General features: G+C 50.0%; 1 protein-coding gene across 1 annotated transcript in view; it reads left to right on the top strand.

The window, feature by feature from the left end:
• Window positions 1-19,958, top strand: part of LOC118383720 (alpha-actinin-2-like) — a 21,362-nt gene extending 1,404 nt beyond the window's left edge. The window contains exons 2-8 of the mRNA XM_052508345.1: window positions 1,720-1,860; window positions 6,749-6,931; window positions 7,919-8,053; window positions 8,818-8,997; window positions 12,307-12,453; window positions 18,311-18,376; window positions 19,941-19,958. Of these exons, the coding sequence (XP_052364305.1) occupies window positions 1,798-1,860; window positions 6,749-6,931; window positions 7,919-8,053; window positions 8,818-8,997; window positions 12,307-12,453; window positions 18,311-18,376; window positions 19,941-19,958 (792 nt within the window). The 5' untranslated portion in view covers window positions 1,720-1,797. The remainder of the gene's footprint in view (window positions 1-1,719; window positions 1,861-6,748; window positions 6,932-7,918; window positions 8,054-8,817; window positions 8,998-12,306; window positions 12,454-18,310; window positions 18,377-19,940) is intronic.
• The last annotated feature ends 700 nt before the right edge of the window (window positions 19,959-20,658 follow it).

Genomic DNA, 20,658 nt, shown 5'->3' with positions numbered 1-20,658 from the left:
TTCTAGAGGGAGGGAGGTACAGAACAGGGCTGGGTTCTTCTAGAGGAGGGAGGTACAAAACAGGGCTGTTCTAGTGGAGGGAGGTACAGAACAGGGTTGTTCTAGTGGAGGGAGGTACAGAACAGGGCTGGGTTCTTCTAGTGGAGGGAGGCTAGTGAGTGGGTCCTCTGGGGGGAGGCAGTGGTCCTCTGGTAGGGGGTACAGAACTAGTGGTCCTCTGGTGGGGGTACTAGTGGTCCTCTGGTGGGGGCTAGTGGAGGGTTCTTCTAGACAGGGAGGTACAGAACAGGTCTTCTGGTGGCTAGTGGTCCTCTGGTGGGGGTACTAGTGGTCCTCTGGTGGGGGCTAGTGGTCCTCTGGGGGAGGTACAGAACAGTGGTCCTCTGGTGGGGGCTAGTGGTCCTCTGGTGGGGGCTAGTGGAGGTGGGGAGACAGTGGTCCTCTGGTGGGGGCTAGTGGTCCTCTGGTGGGGGCTAGTGGTCCCTGGTGGGGGCTAGTGGTCCTCTGGTGGGGGCTAGTGGTCCTCTGGTGGGGGCTAGTGGAGGGAGACTGTGGTCCTCTGGTGGGGGCTAGTGGAGGGAGACTGTGGTCCTCTGGTGGGGCTAGGGAGGGAGACTAGTGGTCCTCTGGTGGGGGCTAGTGGTCCTCTGGTGGGGGCTAGTGGAGGGAGACAGTGGTCCTCTGGTGGGGGCTAGTGGTCCTCTGGTGGGGGCTAGTGGAGGGAGACAGTGGTCCTCTGGTGTGGGCTAGTGGTCCTCTGGTGGAGGCTAGTGGAGGGAGACAGTGGTCCTCTGGTGGGGGCTAGTGGTCCTCTGGTGTGGGCTAGTGGAGGAAGACAGTGGTCCTCTGGTGGGGGCTAGTGGTCCTCTGGTGGAGGCTAGTGGAGGGAGACAGTGGTCCTCTGGTGGGGGCTAGTGGTCCTCTGGTGGAGGCTAGTGGAGGGAGACTGTGGTCCTCTGGTGGGGGCTAGTGGTCCTCTGGTAGGGGCTAGTGGTCCTCTGGTAGGGGCTAGTGGTCCTCTGGTAGGGGCTAGTGGAGGGAGACAGTGGTCCTCTGGTGTGGGCTAGTGGAGGGAGACTGTGGTCCTCTGGTGGGGGCTAGTGGTCCTTAGCTAGTGGAGGAGACTGGTAGGGGCTAGTGGAGGGAGACTGTGGTCCTCTGGTAGGGGCTAGTGGAGGGAGACTGTGGTCCTCTGGTAGGGGCTAGTGGTCCTCTGGTAGGGGCTAGTGGTCCTCTGGTGGGGGCTAGTGGAGGGAGACTGTGGTCCTCTGGTAGGGGCTAGTGGTCCTCTGGTAGGGGCTTGTGGAGGGAGACTGTGGTCCTCTGGTAGGGGCTAGTGGTCATCTGGTAGGGGCTTGTGGAGGGAGACTGTGGTCCTCTGGTAGGGGCTAGTGGTCCTCTGGTAGGGGCTAGTAGAGGGAGACTGTGGTCCTCTGGTAGGGGCTAGTAGAGGGAGACTGTGGTCCTCTGGTAGGGGCTAGTAGAGGGAGACTGTGGTCCTCTGGTAGGGGCTAGTGGAGGGAGACTGTGGTCCTCTGGTAGGGGCTAGTGGTCCTCTGGTTTAAATTGCCATTTACTCACAGTTCTGAATGACCAGGTTTCATGTCACAACAATAAACAGTGTTTAAGAGTAGTTTAAAACCACATGGTCACGGTAGTCATCATTTTAACTGATCATTTGTCCTTAATCCCATTTTCCCCTACCTTGGTGTCTCTCAGAGGACGGAGAAGCTGCTGGAGACCATCGACCAGCTGTTCCTGGAGTTCTCTAAGAGGTCAGCTCCCTTTAACAACTGGATGGAAGGAGCCATGGAAGACCTGCAAGACATGTTTATAGTTCACACTGTGGATGAAATCCAGGTAAAGACATGTTCACACTGTGGATGAAATCCAGGTAAAGACATGTTCATAGTTCACACTGTGGATGAAATCCAGGTAAAGACATGTTCATAGTTCACACTGTGGATGAAATCCAGGTAAAGACATGTTCACACTGTGGATGAAATCCAGGTAAAGACAGTTCACACTGTGGATGAAATCCAGGTAAAGACATGTTTATAGTTCACACTGTGGATGAAATCCAGGTAAAGACATGTTCATGTGGATGACCAGGGATGACATTCCAGGAAATCCAGGTAAAGAGTTCACACTGTGGATGAAATCCAGGTAAAGACATGTTCACACTGTGGATGAAATCCAGGTAAAGACATGTTTATAGTTCACACTGTGGACGACATCCAGGTAAAGACAGTTCACACTGTGGATGACATCCAGGTAAAGACATGTTTATAGTTCACACTGTGGATGAAATCCAGGTAAAGACATGTTTATAGTTCACACTGTGGATGAAATCCAGGTAAAGACATGTTCATAGTTCACACTGTGGATGACATCCAGGTAAAGACATGTTCACACTGTGGATGAAATCCAGGTAAAGACAGTTCACACTGTGGATGAAATCCAGGTAAAGACAGTTCACACTGTGGATGAAATCCAGGTAAAGACATGTTTATAGTTCACACTGTGGATGAAATCCAGGGTAAAGACATGTTCACACTGTGGATGAAATCCAGGTAAAGACATGTTTATAGTTCACACTGTGGATGACATCCAGGTAAAGACAGTTCACACTGTGGATGACATCCAGGTAAAGACATGTTTATAGTTCACACTGTGGATGACATCCAGGTAAAGACAGTTCACACTGTGGATGACATCCAGGTAAAGACATGTTTATAGTTCACACTGTGGATGACATCCAGGTAAAGACATGTTTATAGTTCACACTGTGGATGACATCCAGGTAAAGACATGTTTATAGTTCACACTGTGGATGAAATCCAGGTAAAGACAGTTCACACTGTGGATGACATCCAGGGTAAAGACATGTTTATAGTTCAAACTGTGGATGAAATCCAGGTAAAGACATGTTTATAGTTCACACTGTGGATGACATACAGGTAAAGACAGTTCACACTGTGGATGACATCCAGGTAAAGACAGTTCACACTGTGGATGACATCCAGGGTAAAGACATGTTTATAGTTCACACTGTGGATGACATCCAGGTAAAGACATGTTTATAGTTCACACTGTGGATGACATCCAGGTAAAGACATGTTCATAGTTCACACTGTGGATGACATCCAGGTAAAGACATGTTTATAGTTCACACTGTGGATGACATCCAGGTAAAGACATGTTTATAGTTCACACTGTGGATGACATCCAGGTAAAGACATGTTTATAGTTCACACTGTGGATGACATCCAGGTAAAGACAGTTCACACTGTGGATGAAATCCAGGTAAAGACATGTTCACACTGTGGATGACATCCAGGTAAAGACATGTTTATAGTTCACACTGTGGATGAAATCCAGGTAAAGACATGTTCACACTGTGGATGACATCCAGGTAAAGACATGTTCACACTGTGGATGACATCCAGGTAAAGACATGTTTATAGTTCACACTGTGGATGAAATCCAGGTAAAGACAGTTCACACTGTGGATGAAATCCAGGTAAAGACAGTTCACACTGTGGATGACATCCAGGTAAAGACATGTTCATAGTTCACACTGTGGATGAAATCCAGGTAAAGACATGTTTATAGTTCACACTGTGGATGAAATCCAGGTAAAGACATGTTCACACTGTGGATGACATCCAGGTAAAGACATGTTTATAGTTCACACTGTGGATGACATCCAGGTAAAGACAGTTCACACTGTGGATGACATCCAGGTAAAGACATGTTTATAGTTCACACTGTGGATGAAATCCAGGTAAAGACATGTTTATAGTTCACACTGTGGATGAAATCCAGGTAAAGACATGTTTATAGTTCACACTGTGGATGAAATCCAGGTAAGGACATGTTCACACTGTGGATGAAATCCAGGTAAAGACATGTTCACACTGTGGATGAAATCCAGGTAAAGACAGTTCACACTGTGGATGACATCCAGGTAAAGACATGTTTATAGTTCACACTGTGGATGACATCCAGGTAAAGACATGTTCACACTGTGGATGACATCCAGGTAAAGACAGTTCACACTGTGGATGAAATCCAGGTAAAGACATGTTTATAGTTCACACTGTGGATGACATCCAGGGTAAAGACATGTTTATAGTTCACACTGTGGATGAAATCCAGGTAAAGACATGTTCATAGTTCACACTGTGGATGAAATCCAGGTAAAGACATGTTTATAGTTCACACTGTGGATGAAATCCAGGTAAAGACATGTTTATAGTTCACACTGTGGATGACATCCAGGTAAAGACATGTTCATAGTTCACACTGTGGATGACATCCAGGTAAAGACATGTTCACACTGTGGATGACATCCAGGGTAAAGACATGTTTATAGTTCACACTGTGGATGACATCCAGGTAAAGACATGTTTATAGTTCACACTGTGGATGAAATCCAGGTAAAGACAGTTCACACTGTGGATGACATCCAGGTAAAGACATGTTTATAGTTCACACTGTGGATGACATCCAGGTAAAGACATGTTTATAGTTCACACTGTGGATGAAATCCAGGTAAAGACAGTTCACACTGTGGATGACATCCAGGTAAAGACATGTTCACACTGTGGATGACATCCAGGTAAAGACATGTTTATAGTTCACACTGTGGATGAAATCCAGGTAAAGACATGTTTATAGTTCACACTGTGGATGACATCCAGGTAAAGACATGTTTATAGTTCACACTGTGGATGAAATCCAGGTAAAGACATGTTTATAGTTCACACTGTGGATGACATCCAGGTAAAGACATGTTTATAGTTCACACTGTGGATGACATCCAGGTAAAGACATGTTTATAGTTCACACTGTGGATGACATCCAGGTAAAGACATGTTCACACTGTGGATGAAATGTCATGTTCACACTATCAGATAGTAACATGATGCTCTGTTCCAGTCCCTTCCATTGTCTCCTATCAGACTGTAACATGATGCTGTGCTCCAAGTCCCTTCCATTGTCTCACACAGAGGATGAACATGATGCTGTGTTCAGTCCCTTCCATTGTCTCCTATCAGATAGTAACATGATGCTGTGTTCAGTCCCTTCCATTGTCTCCTATCAGATAGTAACATGATGCTGTGTTCCTTCCATTGTCTCCTATCAGATAGTAACATGATGCTGTGTTCCAGTCCCTTCCATTGTCTCCTATCAGATAGTAACATGATGCTGTGTTCAGTCCACTTCCATTGTCTCCTATCAGATAGTAACATGATGCTGTTCACACTTCCATTGTCTCCTATCAGATAGTAACATGATGCTGTTTCCAGTCCCTTCCATTGTCTCCTATCAGATAGTAACATGATGCTGTGTTCACCTTCCATTGTCTCCTATCAGAGGTAACATGATGTTTATGTTCCTTCCATTGTCTCATCAGATAGTAACATGATGCTGTGTTCCTTCCATTGTCTCCTATCAGATAGTAACATGATGCTGTGCTCCAGTCCCTTCCATTGTCTCCTAAAGACATGATGCTGTCACCTTCCATTGACTCCTATCAGACAAAACATGATGCTGTGTTCCAGTCCCTTCCATTGTCTCCTATCAGATAGTAACATGATGCTCTGTTCATGTTCAGTCCCTTCCATTGTCTGACTATCAGATAGTAACATGATGCTGTGTCCCACTTGGATTGTCTCCATCAAAGACATGATGCTGTGTTCCACTTCCATTGTCTCCTATAAAGAACATGATGCTGTGCTAGTTCCATTGTCTGACATCAGGAGTAAATGATGCTGTGTTCCAGTCCCTCCATTGTCTCCTATCAGATAGTAACATGATGCTGTGTTCCAGTCCCTTCCATTGTCTCATCAGGTAACATGATGCTGTGTTTTCCATTGTCTCATCAGATAGTAACATGATGCTGTGAAAGTCCCTTCCATTGTCTCCTATCAGATAGTAACATGATGCTGTGTTCCTTCCATTGTCTCCTATCAGATAGTAACATGATGCTGTGACAGTCCCTTCCATTGTCTCCTATCAGACAGTAACATGATGCTGTGTTCCTTCCATTGTCTCCTATCAGATAGTAACATGATGCTGTGCTCCAGTCCCTTCCATTGTCTCCTATCAGATAGTAACATGATGCTGTGTTCCTTCCATTGTCTCCTATCAGAGAGTAACATGATGCTGTGTTCCAGTCCCTTCCATTGTCTCCTATCAGATAGTAACATGATGCTGTGTTCCAGTCCCTTCCATTGTCTCCTATCAGATAGTAACATGATGCTGTGTTCCAGTCCCTTCCATTGTCTCCTATCAGATAGTAACATGATGCTGTGCTCCAGTCCCTTCCATTGTCTCCTATCAGATAGTAACATGATGCTGTGTTCCAGTCCCTTCCATTGTCTCCTATCAGATAGTAACATGATGCTGTGTTCCTTCCATTGTCTCCTATCAGATAGTAACATGATGCTGTGTTCCAGTCCCTTCCATTGTCTCCTATCAGATAGTAACATGATGCTGTGTTCCCTTCCATTGTCTCCTATCAGATAGTAACATGATGCTGTGTTCCAGTCCCTTCCATTGTCTCCTATCAGATAGTAACATGATGCTGTGCTCCAGTCCCTTCCATTGTCTCCTATCAGATAGTAACATGATTCCCGACTGTCTGGGCTGTATTTGTTTGACACCATGGCATGTCAGAACGCCGGATGACAACGCCGGTTCCTCTGTAACTCGGTCTGCTCTCCACCTCGCTCTGCAGAGCCTGATCTCAGCCCATGACCAGTTCAAGGCCACCCTTCCGGAGGCTGACTGCGAGAGACAGGCCATCCTGAGCATCTACACGGAGGTGCAGAAGATAGCCCAGAGCTACGGCATCTCTCCCAACCTCACCAACCCCTACAGTGACATCACACCGGCGGAGATAGGACTCAAATGGGACAAGGTAGCTACTAGCGTCTCTAGGGACACTGTCTGCGTCCCAAATGGGACTCGACTCCTTATAATAGAATATATTATAGCGCACTAATTTTAAACTAGAGCCATTTGGGATGCAGAAATGTCTGTTTTGTGTGTGTTGTACTGTGAATGTCTGTGTGTGTTGTACTGTGAATGTCTGTGTGTGTTGTACTGTGAATGTCTGTGTGTGTTGTACTGTGAATGTCTGTGTGTGTTGTACTGTGAATGTCTGTGTGTGTTGTACTGTGAATGTCTGTGTGTGTTGTACTGTGAATGTCTGTGTGTGTTGTACTGTGAATGTCTGTGTGTGTTGTACTGTGAATGTCTGTGTGTGTTGTACTGTGAATGTCTGTGTGTGTTGTACTGTGAATGTCTGTGTGTGTTGTACTGTGAATGTCTGTGTGTGTTGTACTGTGAATGTCTGTGTGTGTTGTACTGTGAATGTCTGTGTGTGTTGTACTGTGAATGTCTGTGTGTGTTGTACTGTGAATGTCTGTGTGTGTTGTACTGTGAATGTCTGTGTGTGTTGTACTGTGAATGTCTGTGTGTGCTGTACTGTGAATGTCTGTGTGTGTTGTACTGTGAATGTCTGTGTGTGTTGTACTGTGAATGTCTGTGTGTGTTGTACTGTGAATGTCTGTGTGTGTTGTACTGTGAATGTCTGTGTTAAAGCTCTTCAGTCTCGATCCTGGAGAACCTCATGGTATGCCGTGGGATTTCATTACAGCCCAGTGCTAACACACCTGATTCCCTAATCAACGGCTTGGTGATTCACTGATGAGTTGAATCAGGGGGTTTTGTGCTTGGCTATAACAAAAAAGTCCCAGGGACCAGTGGGATTGATCAAAACCTGTGTTCACTATAGACAGATTCCCAGACACAGATTAAGTCCTAGACTAAAAAAAAGGACTCAAATGAAGAAACCGTCCCATTGTGTTAACCAGGGATTAACCCTTTCTGTCCCGTTGATCAGGTGAAGAAGCTGGTTCCCCAGAGAAACAGTATTCTCCAGGAGGAACTAGCCAGACAGCACGCCAACGAACGTCTCAGACGCCAGTTTGCTGCCCAGGCCAACATCATCGGACCGTGGATCCAGACAAAGATGGAGGTGAGACAGACCTGTCCTGACCTCGGTCACCTGACGCCATGTCATGTACAACAGGCGGCACCTTAATCGGAGAGGACGGGCTCATTGTAGAATCAGTTCTGTTATACTCCCAGGCATTATTTTAACAGTTTTAGAAACTTTAGAGTTTTTCCTATCCAAATCAACCAATAATATACATATCCTAGCTTCTGGGCCTGAGTAGCAGGCAGTTTACTTTGGTCTTTTCATCCAGACGCCAAAATACTGCCCCCTTAAGAAGTTTTAAAGCGGCTGGAACTACATTAAGGTCCATTACAGACGTTACTATGAGCTGTCCTCCCCTCACCTGCCTCCTGTGCTGTACACCTGTAGGGATCTGTACCTTCTGGGGTTGGGAGGATCAATTCCATTTCAATTCAGTCCATTCATGTAATTTCAGTTGACTTCCTGAATGGACGTACTGGTAATGGAATTGATCCCCAACCGAACCCTGGCACCTAGGACCCAAGCTGCATACTGATTACCCACCAACCAACCAACTAAGCAACCATCCTGTCTTTAACAGATGCTCAACACTGGCCTGCAGCTCAGCGGATGTTCTGAACACGAACACAAATTCTACCTTCCAAAATGGCTCCCTATCCCCTTATATAGTGTCACTACTTTTGACCAGAGGCCTTACGGACCCTAGACAAAAAGTAGTGCACTATATTAGGGAATAGGGTGCCATTTTGTGATGCGTCCGATAGTGACGGCGACGGTCTTCTCCTCCTCTCTCCCACCAGGAGATCGGGCGTAGTTCCGTGGACATCGGAGGTTCTCTGGAGGACCAGATGAGTCATCTGAAGCAGTTTGAACAGGTCATCATCAACTACAAGTCCAACATCGACAAGCTGGAGGGAGACCATCAACACATCCAAGAGTCCCTGGTGTTCGACAACAAACACACCAACTACACCATGGAGGTACGTAGCTTATTGTGGGACTGGAACAATTCAGAGATCATTCTCACAAATAACATGTTGGGATCTGTTTTATGATCACGAAACCTTACTACTCTTGGCCTAGTGGTTAAGCTGTTGTTTTTCCACGTGGTAGACCCTGTGCTTGGCCTTCGGCCTTGTGCCCGGTAGACCGGGGTTCAGATCCCACCCTGTGCTGGGCCTTCAGCCTTGTGTCCGGTAGACCAGGGTTCAGATCCCACCCTGTGACTTGGCCTTCAGCCTTGTGCCCGGAAGAACAGGGTTCAGATCCCACCCTGTGACATGGCCTTGTGCCCGGAAGAACAGGGTTCAGATCCCACCCTGTGACTTGGCCTTCAGCCTTCAGATGCCCGGTAGAACAGGGTTCAGATCCCACCCTGTGACTTGGCCTTCGGCCTTGTGCCCGGTAGACCGGGGTTCAGATCCCATCCTGTGCTTGGCCTTCAGCCTTGTGCCCGGTAGAACAGGGTTCAGATCCCACCCTGTGACTTGGCCTTCAGCCTTGTGCCCGGAAAAAGAGGGTTCAGATCCCACCCTGTGCTTGGCCTTCAGCCTTGTGTCCGGTAGACCAGGGTTCAGATCCCACCCTGTGACTTGGCCTTCAGCCTTGTGCCCGGAAGAACAGGGTTCAGATCCCACCCTGTGACATGGCCTTGTGCCGGGTAGAACAGGGTTCAGATCCCACCCTGTGACTTGGCCTTCAGCCTTGTGCCCGGTAGAACAGGGTTCAGATCCCACCCTGTGACTTGGCCTTCGGCCTGTGCCCGGTAGACCGGGGTTCAGATCCCACCCTGTGCCTTGTGCCCGGTGTGAACAGGGTTCAGATCCCCACCCTTGACTTGGCCTTCAGCCTTGTGCCTTGATCCCACCTTGTGACCCTTGTGCCCGGTAGAACAGGGTTCAGATCCCACCCTGTGACTTGGCCTTCAGCCTTGTGCCCGGAAGAACAGGGTTCAGATCCCACCCTGTGACTTGGCCTTGTGCCCGGTAGACCAGGGTTCAGATCCCACCCTGTGACTTGGCCTTCAGCCTTGTGCCCGGAAGAACAGGGTTCAGATCTCACCCTGTGACTTGGCCTTGTGCCCGGTAGAACAGGGTTCAGATCCCACCCTGTGACTTGGCCTTCAGCCTTGTGCCTGGTAGACCAGGGTTCAGATCCCACCCTGTGACTTGGCCTTCAGCCTTGTGCCCGGTAGAACAGGGTTCAGATCCCACCCTGTGACTTGGCCTTCGGCCTTGTGCCCGGTAGAACAGGGTTCAGATCCCACCCTGTGACTTGGTCTTCGGCCTTGTGCCCGGTAGAACAGGGTTCAGATCCCACCCTGTGACTTGGCCTTCAGCCTTGTGCCCGGTAGAACAGGGTTCAGATCCCACCCTGTGACTTGGCCTTCGGCCTTGTGCCCGGAAGAACAGGGTTCAGATCCCACCCTGTGACTTGGCCTTGTGCCCGGTAGAACAGGGTTCAGATCCCACCCTGTGACTTGGCCTTCAGCCTTGTGCCCGGTAGAACAGGGTTCAGATCCCACCCTGTGACTTGGCCTTCAGCCTTGTGCCCGGAAGAACAGGGTTCAGATCCCACCCTGTGACTTGGCCTTCAGCCTTGTGCCCGGTAGACCGGGGTTCAGATCCCACCCTGTGACTTAGCCTTCGGCCTTGTGCCCGGTAGAACAGGGTTCAGATCCCACCCTGTGACTTGGCCTTCGGCCTTGTGCCCGGTAGAACAGGGTTCAGATCCCACCCTGTGACTTGGTCTTCGGCCTTGTGCCCGGTAGAACAGGGTTCAGATCCCACCCTGTGACTTGGCCTTCAGCCTTGTGCCCGGTAGAACAGGGTTCAGATCCCACCCTGTGACTTGGCCTTCAGCCTTGTGCCTGGTAGAACAGGGTTCAGATCCCACCCTGTGACTTGGCCTTCAGCCTTGTGCCCGGTAGACCGGGGTTCAGATCCCACCCTGTGACTTAGCCTTCGGCCTTGTGCCCGGTAGAACAGGGTTCAGATCCCACCCTGTGACTTGGTCTTCGGCCTTGTGCCCGGTAGAACAGGGTTCAGATCCCACCCTGTGACTTGGCCTTCAGCCTTGTGCCCGGTAGAACAGGGTTCAGATCCCACCCTGTGACTTGGCCTTCGGCCTTGTGCCCGGTAGACCGGGGTTCAGATCCCACCCTGTGACTTAACTTGGCCTTCGGCCTTGTGCCCGGTAGACCAGGGTTCAGATCCCACCCTGTGACTTGGCCTTCGGCCTTGTGCCCGGTAGAACAGGGTTCAGATACCACCCTGTGACTTGGCCTTCGGCCTTGTGCCCGGTAGAACAGGGTTCAGATCCCACCCTGTGACTTGGCCTTCGGCCTTATGCCTGGTAGACTGGTGTTCAGATCCCACCCTGTGACTTGGCCTTCGGCCTTGTGCCCGGTAGAACAGGGTTCAGATCCCACCCTGTGACTTGGCCTTCAGCCTTGAGATGCCCGGTAGAACAGGGTTCAGATCCCACCCTGTGACTTGGCCTTCGGCCTTGTGCCCGGAAGAACAGGGTTCAGATCCCACCCTGTGACTTGGCCTTGTGCCCGGTAGAACAGGGTTCAGATCCCACCCTGTGACTTGGCCTTCGGCCTTGTGCCCGGTAGACCGGGGTTCAGATCCCACCCTGTGCTTGGCCTTCGGCCTTGTGCCCGGTAGACCAGGGTTCAGATCCCACCCTGTGACTTGGCCTTCGGCCTTATGCCCGGTAGAACAGGGTTCAGATACCACCCTGTGACTTGGCCTTCGGCCTTGTGCCCGGTAGAACAGGGTTCAGATCCCACCCTGTGACTTGGCCTTCGGCCTTGTGCCCGGTAGACCGGGGTTCAGATCCCACCCTGTGACTTGGCCTTCGGACTTGTGCCCGGTAGACCAGGGTTCAGATCCCAGCCTGTGACTTGTCCTTCGGCCTTGTGCCTGGTAGACTGGTGTTCAGATCCCACCCTGTGACTTGGCCTTATGCCTGGTAGACTGGTGTTCAGATCCCACCCTGTGACTTGGCCTTCGGCCAAGGGGTTCAGATCTGGGGTTCAGATCCCACCCTGTGACTTGTGCCTGGTAGACCGGGGTTCAGATCCCACCCTGTGACTTGTGCCCGGTAGACCGGGGTTCAGATCCCACCCTGTGACTTGGCCTTCTTCCTCCTCTCTCTCTCTCTCTCTCTCTCTCTGTCTCCCCCTCTCTCCTCTCTCTCTCTCCCTGTCTCCCCCTCTCTCTCTCTCTCTCTCTCTCTCTCTCTCTCTCTCTCTCTCTCCCACTCCCTCTATCTCCCTGCAGCATATCCGTGTGGGTTGGGAGCAGCTGTTGACCACCATCGCTAGAACCATCAATGAGATCGAGACCCAGATTCTGACGCGCGACGCTAAAGGCATCAGCCAGCAACAGATGAACGAGTTCCGCCAGTCTTTCACTCACTTTGACAGGGTACTGTGTTTTCCAGTGTCCCTGACCCTAACTCACTTTGACAGGGTACTGTGTTTTCCAGTGTCCCTGACCTAACTCACTTTGACAGGGTACTGTGTTTTTCCAGTGTCCCTGACCCTAACTCACTGTGACAGGGTACTGTGTTTTTGCAGTGTCCTTGACCCTACCTCACTTTGACAGGGTACTGTGTTTTTCCAGTGTCCCTGACCCTAACTCACTTTGGCAGGGTACTGTACCCCTCTGTGTCCCTTCTCTGTGTCCCTTTGTGTCTTTCCTGTGTCCCTGACCCTAACCCACTTCGACAGGGTTGTGTACCCCTCTGTGTCCCTGACCCTAACCCACTTCGACAGGGTTGTGTACCCCTCTGTGTCCCTGACCCTAACCCACTTCGACAGGGTTGTGTACCCCTCTGTGTCCCTCCTAGTCTTTCCTGTGTCCCTGACCCTAACCCACTTCAACAGGGTTGTGTCCCCCTCTGTGTCCCTCCTAGTCTTTCCTGTGTCCCTGACCCTAACCCACTTCGACAGGGTTGTGTACCCCTCCGTGTCCCTGACCCTAACCCACTTTGACAGGGTTGTGTACCCCTCTGTGTCCCTCCTAGTCTTTCCTGTGTCCCTGACCCTAACCCACATAATTTACATTTACATTTAAGTCATTTAGCAGACGCTCTTATCCAGAGCGACTTACAAATTGGTGCATACACCTTAAGACATCCAGTGGAACAGCCACTTTACAATAGTGCATCTAAATCTTTTTAGGGGGGTGAGAAGGATTACTTACCCTATCCTAGGTATTCCTTGAAGAGGTGGGGTTTCAGGTGTCTCCGGAAGGTGGTGATTGACTCCGCTGTCCTGGCGTCGTGAGGGAGTTTGTTCCACCATTGGGGGCCAGAGCAGCGAACAGTTTTGACTGGGCTGAGCGGGAACTGTACTTCCTCAGTGGTAGGGAGGCGAGCAGGCCAGAGGTGGATGAACGCAGTGCCCTTGTTTGGGTGTAGGGCCTGATCAGAGCCTGGAGGTACTGAGGTGCCGTTCCCCTCACAGCTCCGTAGGCAAGCACCATGGTCTTGTAGCGGATGCGAGCTTCAACTGGAAGCCAGTGGAGAGAGCGGAGGAGCGGGGTGACGTGAGAGAACTTGGGAAGGTTGAACACCAGACGGGCTGCGGCGTTCTGGATGAGTTGTAGGGGTTTAATGGCACAGGCAGGGAGCCCAGCCAACAGCGAGTTGCAGTAATCAAGACGGGAGATGCGCCGCTTCCTGTGTGAGGCAGGGTCGTACTCTGCGGATGTTGTAGAGCATGAACCTACAGGAACGGGACACCGCCTTGATGTTAGTTGAGAACGTCAGGGTGTTGTCCAGGATCACGCCAAGGTTCTTAGCGCTCTGGGAGGAGGACACAATGGAGTTGTCAACCGTGATGGCGAGATCATGGAACGGGCAGTCCTTCCCCGGGAGGAAGAGGAGCTCCGTCTTGCTGAGGTTCAGCTTGAGGTGGTGATCCGTCATCCACACTGATATGTCTGCCAGACATGCAGAGATGCGATTCGCCACCTGGTCATCAGAAGGGGAAAGGAGAAGATTAATTGTGTGTCGTCTGCATAGCAATGATAGGAGAGACCATGTGAGGTTATGACAGAGCCAAGTGACTTGGTGTATAGCGAGAATAAGAGAGGCCTAGAACAGAGCCCTGGGGGACACCAGTGGTGAGAGCGCGTGGTGAGGAGACAGATTCTCGCCACGCCACCTGGTAGACGACCTGTCAGGTAGGACGCAATCCAAGCGTGGGCCGCCTGCCCTAGATGCCCAACTCGGAGAGGGTGGAGAGGAGGATCTGATGGTTCACAGTATCGAAGGCAGCCGATAGGTCTAGAAGGATGAGAGCAGAGGAGAGAGTTAGCTTTAGCAGTGCGGAGCGCCTCCGTGATACAGAGAAGAGCAGTCTCAGTTGAATGACTAGTCTTGAAACCTGACTGATTTGGATCAGAAGGTCATTCTGAGAGAGATAGCGGTAGAGCTGGCCAAGGACGGCACGCTCAAGAGTTTTGGAGAAAAGAGAGAAGGGATACTGGTCTGTAGTTGTTGACGTCGGAGGGATCGAGTGTAGGTTTTTTCAGAAGGGGTGCAACTCTCGCTCTCTTGAAGACGGAAGGGACGTAGCCAGCGGTCAGGGATGAGTTGATGAGCGAGGTGAGGTAAGGGAGAAGGTCTCCGGAAATGGTCTGGAGAAGAGAGGAGGGATAGGGTCAAGCGGGCAGGTTGTTGGGCGGCCGGCCGTCACAAGACGAGATTTCATCTGGAGAGAGAGGGAGAAAGAGGTCAGAGCATAGGGTAGGGCAGTGTGAGCAGAACCAGCGGTGTCGTTTGACTTAGCAAACGAGGATCGGATGTCGTCGACCTTCTTTTCAAAATGGTTGACGAAGTCATCTGCAGAGAGGGTTGTGTAACCCTCTGTGTCCCTGACCCTAACCCACTTCTACAGTGTTGTGTACCCCTCTGTGTCCCTGACCCTAACCCACTTCGACAGGGTTGTGTACCCCTCTGTGTCCCTGACCCTAACCCACTTCGACAGGGTTGTGTACCCCTCTGTGTCCCTGACCCTAACCCACTTCGACAGGGTTGTGTACCCCTCTGTGTCCCTGACCCTAACCCACTTCGACAGTGTTGTGTACCCCTCTGTGTCCCTGACCCTAACCCACTTCGACAGGGTTGTGTACCCCTCTGTGTCCCTGACCCTAACCCACTTCGACAGGGTTGTGTACCCCTCTGTGTCCCTGACCCTAACCCACTTCGACAGGGTTGTGTACCCCTCTGTGTCCCTGACCCTAACCCACTTCGACAGGGTTGTGTACCCCTCTGTGTCCCTGACCCTAACCCACATCGACAGGGTTGTGTACCCCTCTGTGTCCCTGACCCTAACCCACTTCGACAGGGTTGTGTACCCCTCTGTGTCCCTGACCCTAACCCACATCGACAGGGTTGTGTACCCCTCTGTGTCCCTCCATGTCTTTCCTGTGTCCCTGACCCTAACCCACTTCGACAGGGTTGTGTCCCCCTCTGTGTCCCTCCTAGTCTTTCCTGTGTCCCTGACCCTAACCCACTTCGACAGGGTTGTGTACCCCTCTGTGTCCCTGACCCTAACCCACTTCGACAGGGTTGTGTCCCCCTCTGTGTCCCTGACCCTAACCCACTTCGACAGGGTTGTGTACCCCTCTGTGTCCCTGACCCTAACCCACTTCGACAGGGTTGTGTCCCCCTCTGTGTCCCTGACCCTAACCCACTTCGACAGGGTTGTGTCCCCCTCTGTGTCCCTGACCCTAACCCACTTCGACAGGGTTGTGTCCCCCTCTGTGTCCCTCCTAGTCTTTCCTGTGTCCCTGACCCTAACCCACATCGACAGGGTTGTGTCCCCCTCTGTGTCTTCAGTGTCTCTGTCCTTCTCCTGTGTGGTAATGACTGTTATATTGTTTCTAAGTCCAGGAAGGTAACTTATCTAACTCAAGGCCTTGACCGCTTGTGATTTGGAACTCACTTCTTAGTATTTTGTCAAATGTTTGTAATATTAGGGGACGTTACCGATCAAAACAACAATCCATCCTAATGACATTCAACTAACGTGCTCACTGTTACTGACACCATGGATCCTGTGTGTGTGTGGCTGTGTGGCTGCCTGCAGGACAGGTCTGGCAGACTGCCCTGTGAGGAGTTCAGAGCTTGCCTGATCAGTCTGGGTGAGACATAACAACCAGGTACTGACCAAACTATGTGCACCTGTTACTATTAACCACTAAATCCTTCCTCTGGCATGGCAGCAGTCACATGTTGTGTTTCAGATATCTGCAGTACCACCATTCAACACTAGTTGTGTTTCAGATAACTGCAGTACCACCATTCAACACTAGTTGTGTTTCAGATAACTGCAGTACCACCATTCAACACTAGTTGTGTTTCAGATAACTGCAGTACCACCATTCAACACTAGTTGTGTTTCAGATAACTGTTTCAGATGACTGCAGTACCACCATTCAACACTAGTTGTGTTTCAGAATAATAATATATATAATAATATAATGAAGTGACTTGTTCTCTGGAGGAGGTTAATGATGGTTCCAGTCACACTCCTACTGAGACTCTTTATGACCTGATCCTAGATCACCACTCCTACTGAGACTCTTTATGACCTGATCCTAGATCAACACTCCTACTGAGACTCTTTATGACCTGATCCTAGATCACCACTCCTACTGAGACTCTTTATGACCTGATCCTAGATTACCACTCCTACTGAGACTCTTTATGACCTGATCCTAGATCACCACTCCTACCGAGACTCTTTATGACCTGATGATCCTGATCCCTAGATCACCACTCCTACTGAGACTCTTTATGACCTGATCCTAGATCACCACTCCTACTGAGACTCTTTATGACCTGATCCTAGATCACCACTCCTACTGAGACTCTTTATGACCTGATCCTAGATCACCACTCCTACTGAGACTCTTTATGACCTGATCCTAGATCACCACTCCTACTGAGACTCTTTATGACCTGATCCTAGATCACCACTCCTACTGAGACTCTTTATGACCTGATCCTAGATCACCACTCCTACTGAGACTATGACCTGATCCTAGATCACCACTCCTACTGAGACTCTTTATGACCTGATCCTAGATCACCACTCCTACTGAGACTACGACCTGATCCTAGATCACCACTCCTACTGAGACTCTTTATGACCTGATCCTAGATCACCACTCCTACTGAGACTCTTTATGACCTGATCTTAGATCAACACTCCTACTGAGACTCTTTATGACCTGATCACCACTCCTACTATGAGACTATGACCTGATCCTAGATCACCACTCCTACTGAGACTCTTTATGACCTGATCCTAGATCACCACTCCTACTGAGACTCTTTATGACCTGATCCTAGATCACCACTCCTACTGAGACTCTTTATGACCTGATCCTAGATCACCACTCCTACTGAGACTCTATGACCTGATCCTAGATCACCACTCCTACTGAGACTATGACCTGATCCTAGATCACCACTCCTACTGAGACGGTCCCTGAATACGGGCCCAGATGTGTATATATAGTATTGTGTAGTGTATATATAGTATTGTGTGTGCTGTATCCAGTTGTTTGTGCTGTAGGTATCGTTGAATATCTCTCTCTCTGTTAGAGAAACAATGACATGGTGTTATCACAGGCTCTCCTCTCATCAAAGACACTAAATTAATGATATTTTCTCTCTCTCTGTTCTTTGTCTTGTGCTTCTTGTCACTGTCTGCCTGTCTGTGTGTCCGCCTGTCCGTATGGCTGTACGTCCGTCTGTCTCCCATACCTCTCTCCTCTCCTTGTCATATCCTCTCTCCCCCCTCCCTCCCAATACCTCTCTTCCTCTCCTTGTCATATCCTCTCTCCCCCCTCCCTCCCAATACCTCTCCTCCTCTCTTTGTCATATCCAGATCACTCCCCTGAGACTCTTTATGACCTGATCCTCATCCTCCTCCTCCTCTTTATGACCTGACCACCTCACCTACTCCTCCTGAGACTCTTTATCCTGATCTCTACCTCTCTACTCCTCCCTCCTCCACTCTCTACTCCTCCCTCCTCCTCCTCTCCCTCCTTTTCCACCTCTCTACTCCTCCCTCCTCTCCTTCCTCCTCCACCTCTCTACTCCTTCCTCCCCTCCTCTCCCTACTCCTCCTCTCCCTCCTCTTCCTCCCTCCTCCTCCTCCTCCTCCTCTCCCTCCTCCTCCCTCCCTCCTCTTCCTCCTCCTCCTCCTCCTCCCCTCCCCCTCCTCTCTCCCTCCTCCTCATCCTCCTCTCCACCCTGCAGAAGAAGAAAGGAGGCATGGAGACAGATGACTTCAGAGCCTGTCTGATCTCCATGGGCTATGATCTGGTAAATACATCTGACTGTCATAGGACTGTTATAAGACTGTCATAGGACTGCCATAGGACTGTCATAGGACTGTCATAGGACTGTCATAAGACTGCCATAGGACTGTCATAGGACTGTCATAGGACTGTTATAAGACTGCCATAGGACTGCCATAGGGCTGTCATAGGACTGCCATAGGGCTGTCATCGGACTGCCATAGGACTGCCATAGGGCTGTCATAGGACTGTCATAGGACTGTCATAAGACTGCCATAGGACTGTCATAGGACTGTCATAGGACTGTCATAAGACTGTCATAGGACTGTCATAGGACTGTCATAGGACTGTCATAGGACTGTCATAGGACTGTCATAGGACTGCCATAGGACTGTCATTGGACTGTTATAAGACTGTCATAGGACTGTCATAAGACTTCCATAGGACTGTCATAGGACTGTCATAGGACTGTCATAGGACTGGCATAGGACTGTCATAAGACTGTCATAGGACTGTCATAGGACTGTCATAGGACTGCCATAGGACTGTCATAGGACTGCCATAGGACTGTCATAGGACTGTCATAGGACTGTTATAAGACTGTCATAGGACTGTCATAGGACTGTCATAGGACTGTCATAGGACTGTCATAAGACTGTCATAGGACTGCCATAGGACTGTCGTAGGACTGTCATAGGACTGTCATAAGACTGCCAAAGGACTGCCATAGGACTGTCATAGGACTGTCATAGGACTGCCATAGGACTGCCATAGGACTGTCATCGGACTGTCATCGGACTGTCATAGGACTGCCATAGGACTGTCATCGGACTGTCATAGGACTGCCATAGGACTGCCATAGGACTGCCATAAGACTGTCATCGGACTGCCATAGGACTGTCATAAGACTGTCATAGGACTGTTATAAGACTGTCATCGGACTGCCATAGGACTGCCATAGGACTGCCATAAGACTGTCATCGGACTGTCATAGGACTGCCATAGGACTGTTATAAGACTGTCATCGGACTGTCATAGGACTGCCATAAGACTGTCATAGGACTGTCATAGGACTGTCATAGGACTGTCATAGGACTGTCATAGGACTGTTATAGGACTGTCATAGGACTGCCATAAGACTGCCATAGGACTGTCATAAGACTGTCATAGGACTGTCATAGGACTGTTATAGGACTGCCATAGGACTGTCATAGGACTGTCATAGGACTGTCATAAGACTGTCATAGGACTGTCATAGGACTGTCATAGGACTGTCATAAGACTGTCATAGGACTGTCATAGGACTGCCATAGGACTGTCATAAGACTGTCATAGGACTGTTATAAGACTGTCATAGGACTGCCATAGGACTGCCATAGGACTGTTATAGGACTGTCATAGGACTGTTATAAGACTGTCATAGGACTGCCACAAAAATGTCTGTCACTGTTTAAGTAACCTTAATCTTTAAAAGTGACTTTCATCAGAATGATCAACATTATCTGTCAGTGTATTTAAAACTGTTGATCCTGATCCAAAATGGCGTCCAGATACGCTGAGTATCGGTGTCAACGGTATTTCTATTCCAGGGCAGCAGCACTCAGTAGCTGGTAAGGCCAGCTGGTAGTGTCACTCAGTAGCTGGTAAGGCCAGCTGGTAGTGTCACTCAGTAGCTGGTAAGGCCAGCTGGTAGTGTCACTCAGTAGCTGGTATGGCCAGCTGGTAGTGTCACTCAGTAGCTGGTAAGGCCAGCTGGTAGTGTCACTCAGTAGCTGGTAAGGCCAGCTGGTAGTGTCACTCAGTAGCTGGTATGGCCAGCTGGTAGTGTCACTCAGTAGCTGGTAAGGCCAGCTGGTAGTGTCACTCAGTAGCTGGTAAGGCCAGCTGGTAGTGTCACTCAGTAGCTGGTAAGGCCAGCTGGTAGTGTCACTCAGTAGCTGGTGTCAGCTGGTAGTGTCACTCAGTAGCTGGTAAGGCCAGCTGGTAGTGGTAGTGTCACTCTGGTAGCTGGTAAGGCCAGCTGGTAGTGTCACTCAGTAGCTGGTAAGGCCAGCTGGTAGTGTCACTCAGTAGCTGGTAAGGCCAGCTGGTAGTGTCACTCAGTAGCTGGTAAGGCCAGCTGGTAGTGTCACTCAGTAGCTGGTAAGGCCAGCTGGTAGTGTCACTCAGTAGCTGGTAAGGCCAGCTGGTAGTGTCACCAGTAGCTGGTATGGCCAGCTGGTAGTGTCACTCAGTAGCTGGTATGGCCAGCTGGTAGTGTCACTCAGTAGCTGGTAAGGCCAGCTGGTAGTGTCACTCAGTAGCTGG

The sequence above is a fragment of the Oncorhynchus keta genome, unplaced genomic scaffold (genome assembly GCF_023373465.1).
Source record: "Oncorhynchus keta strain PuntledgeMale-10-30-2019 unplaced genomic scaffold, Oket_V2 Un_contig_3473_pilon_pilon, whole genome shotgun sequence".
In the NCBI taxonomy this organism is placed as follows: Eukaryota; Metazoa; Chordata; class Actinopteri; order Salmoniformes; family Salmonidae; genus Oncorhynchus; species Oncorhynchus keta.
This window is presented reverse-complemented; position numbering and strand designations above follow the sequence as displayed.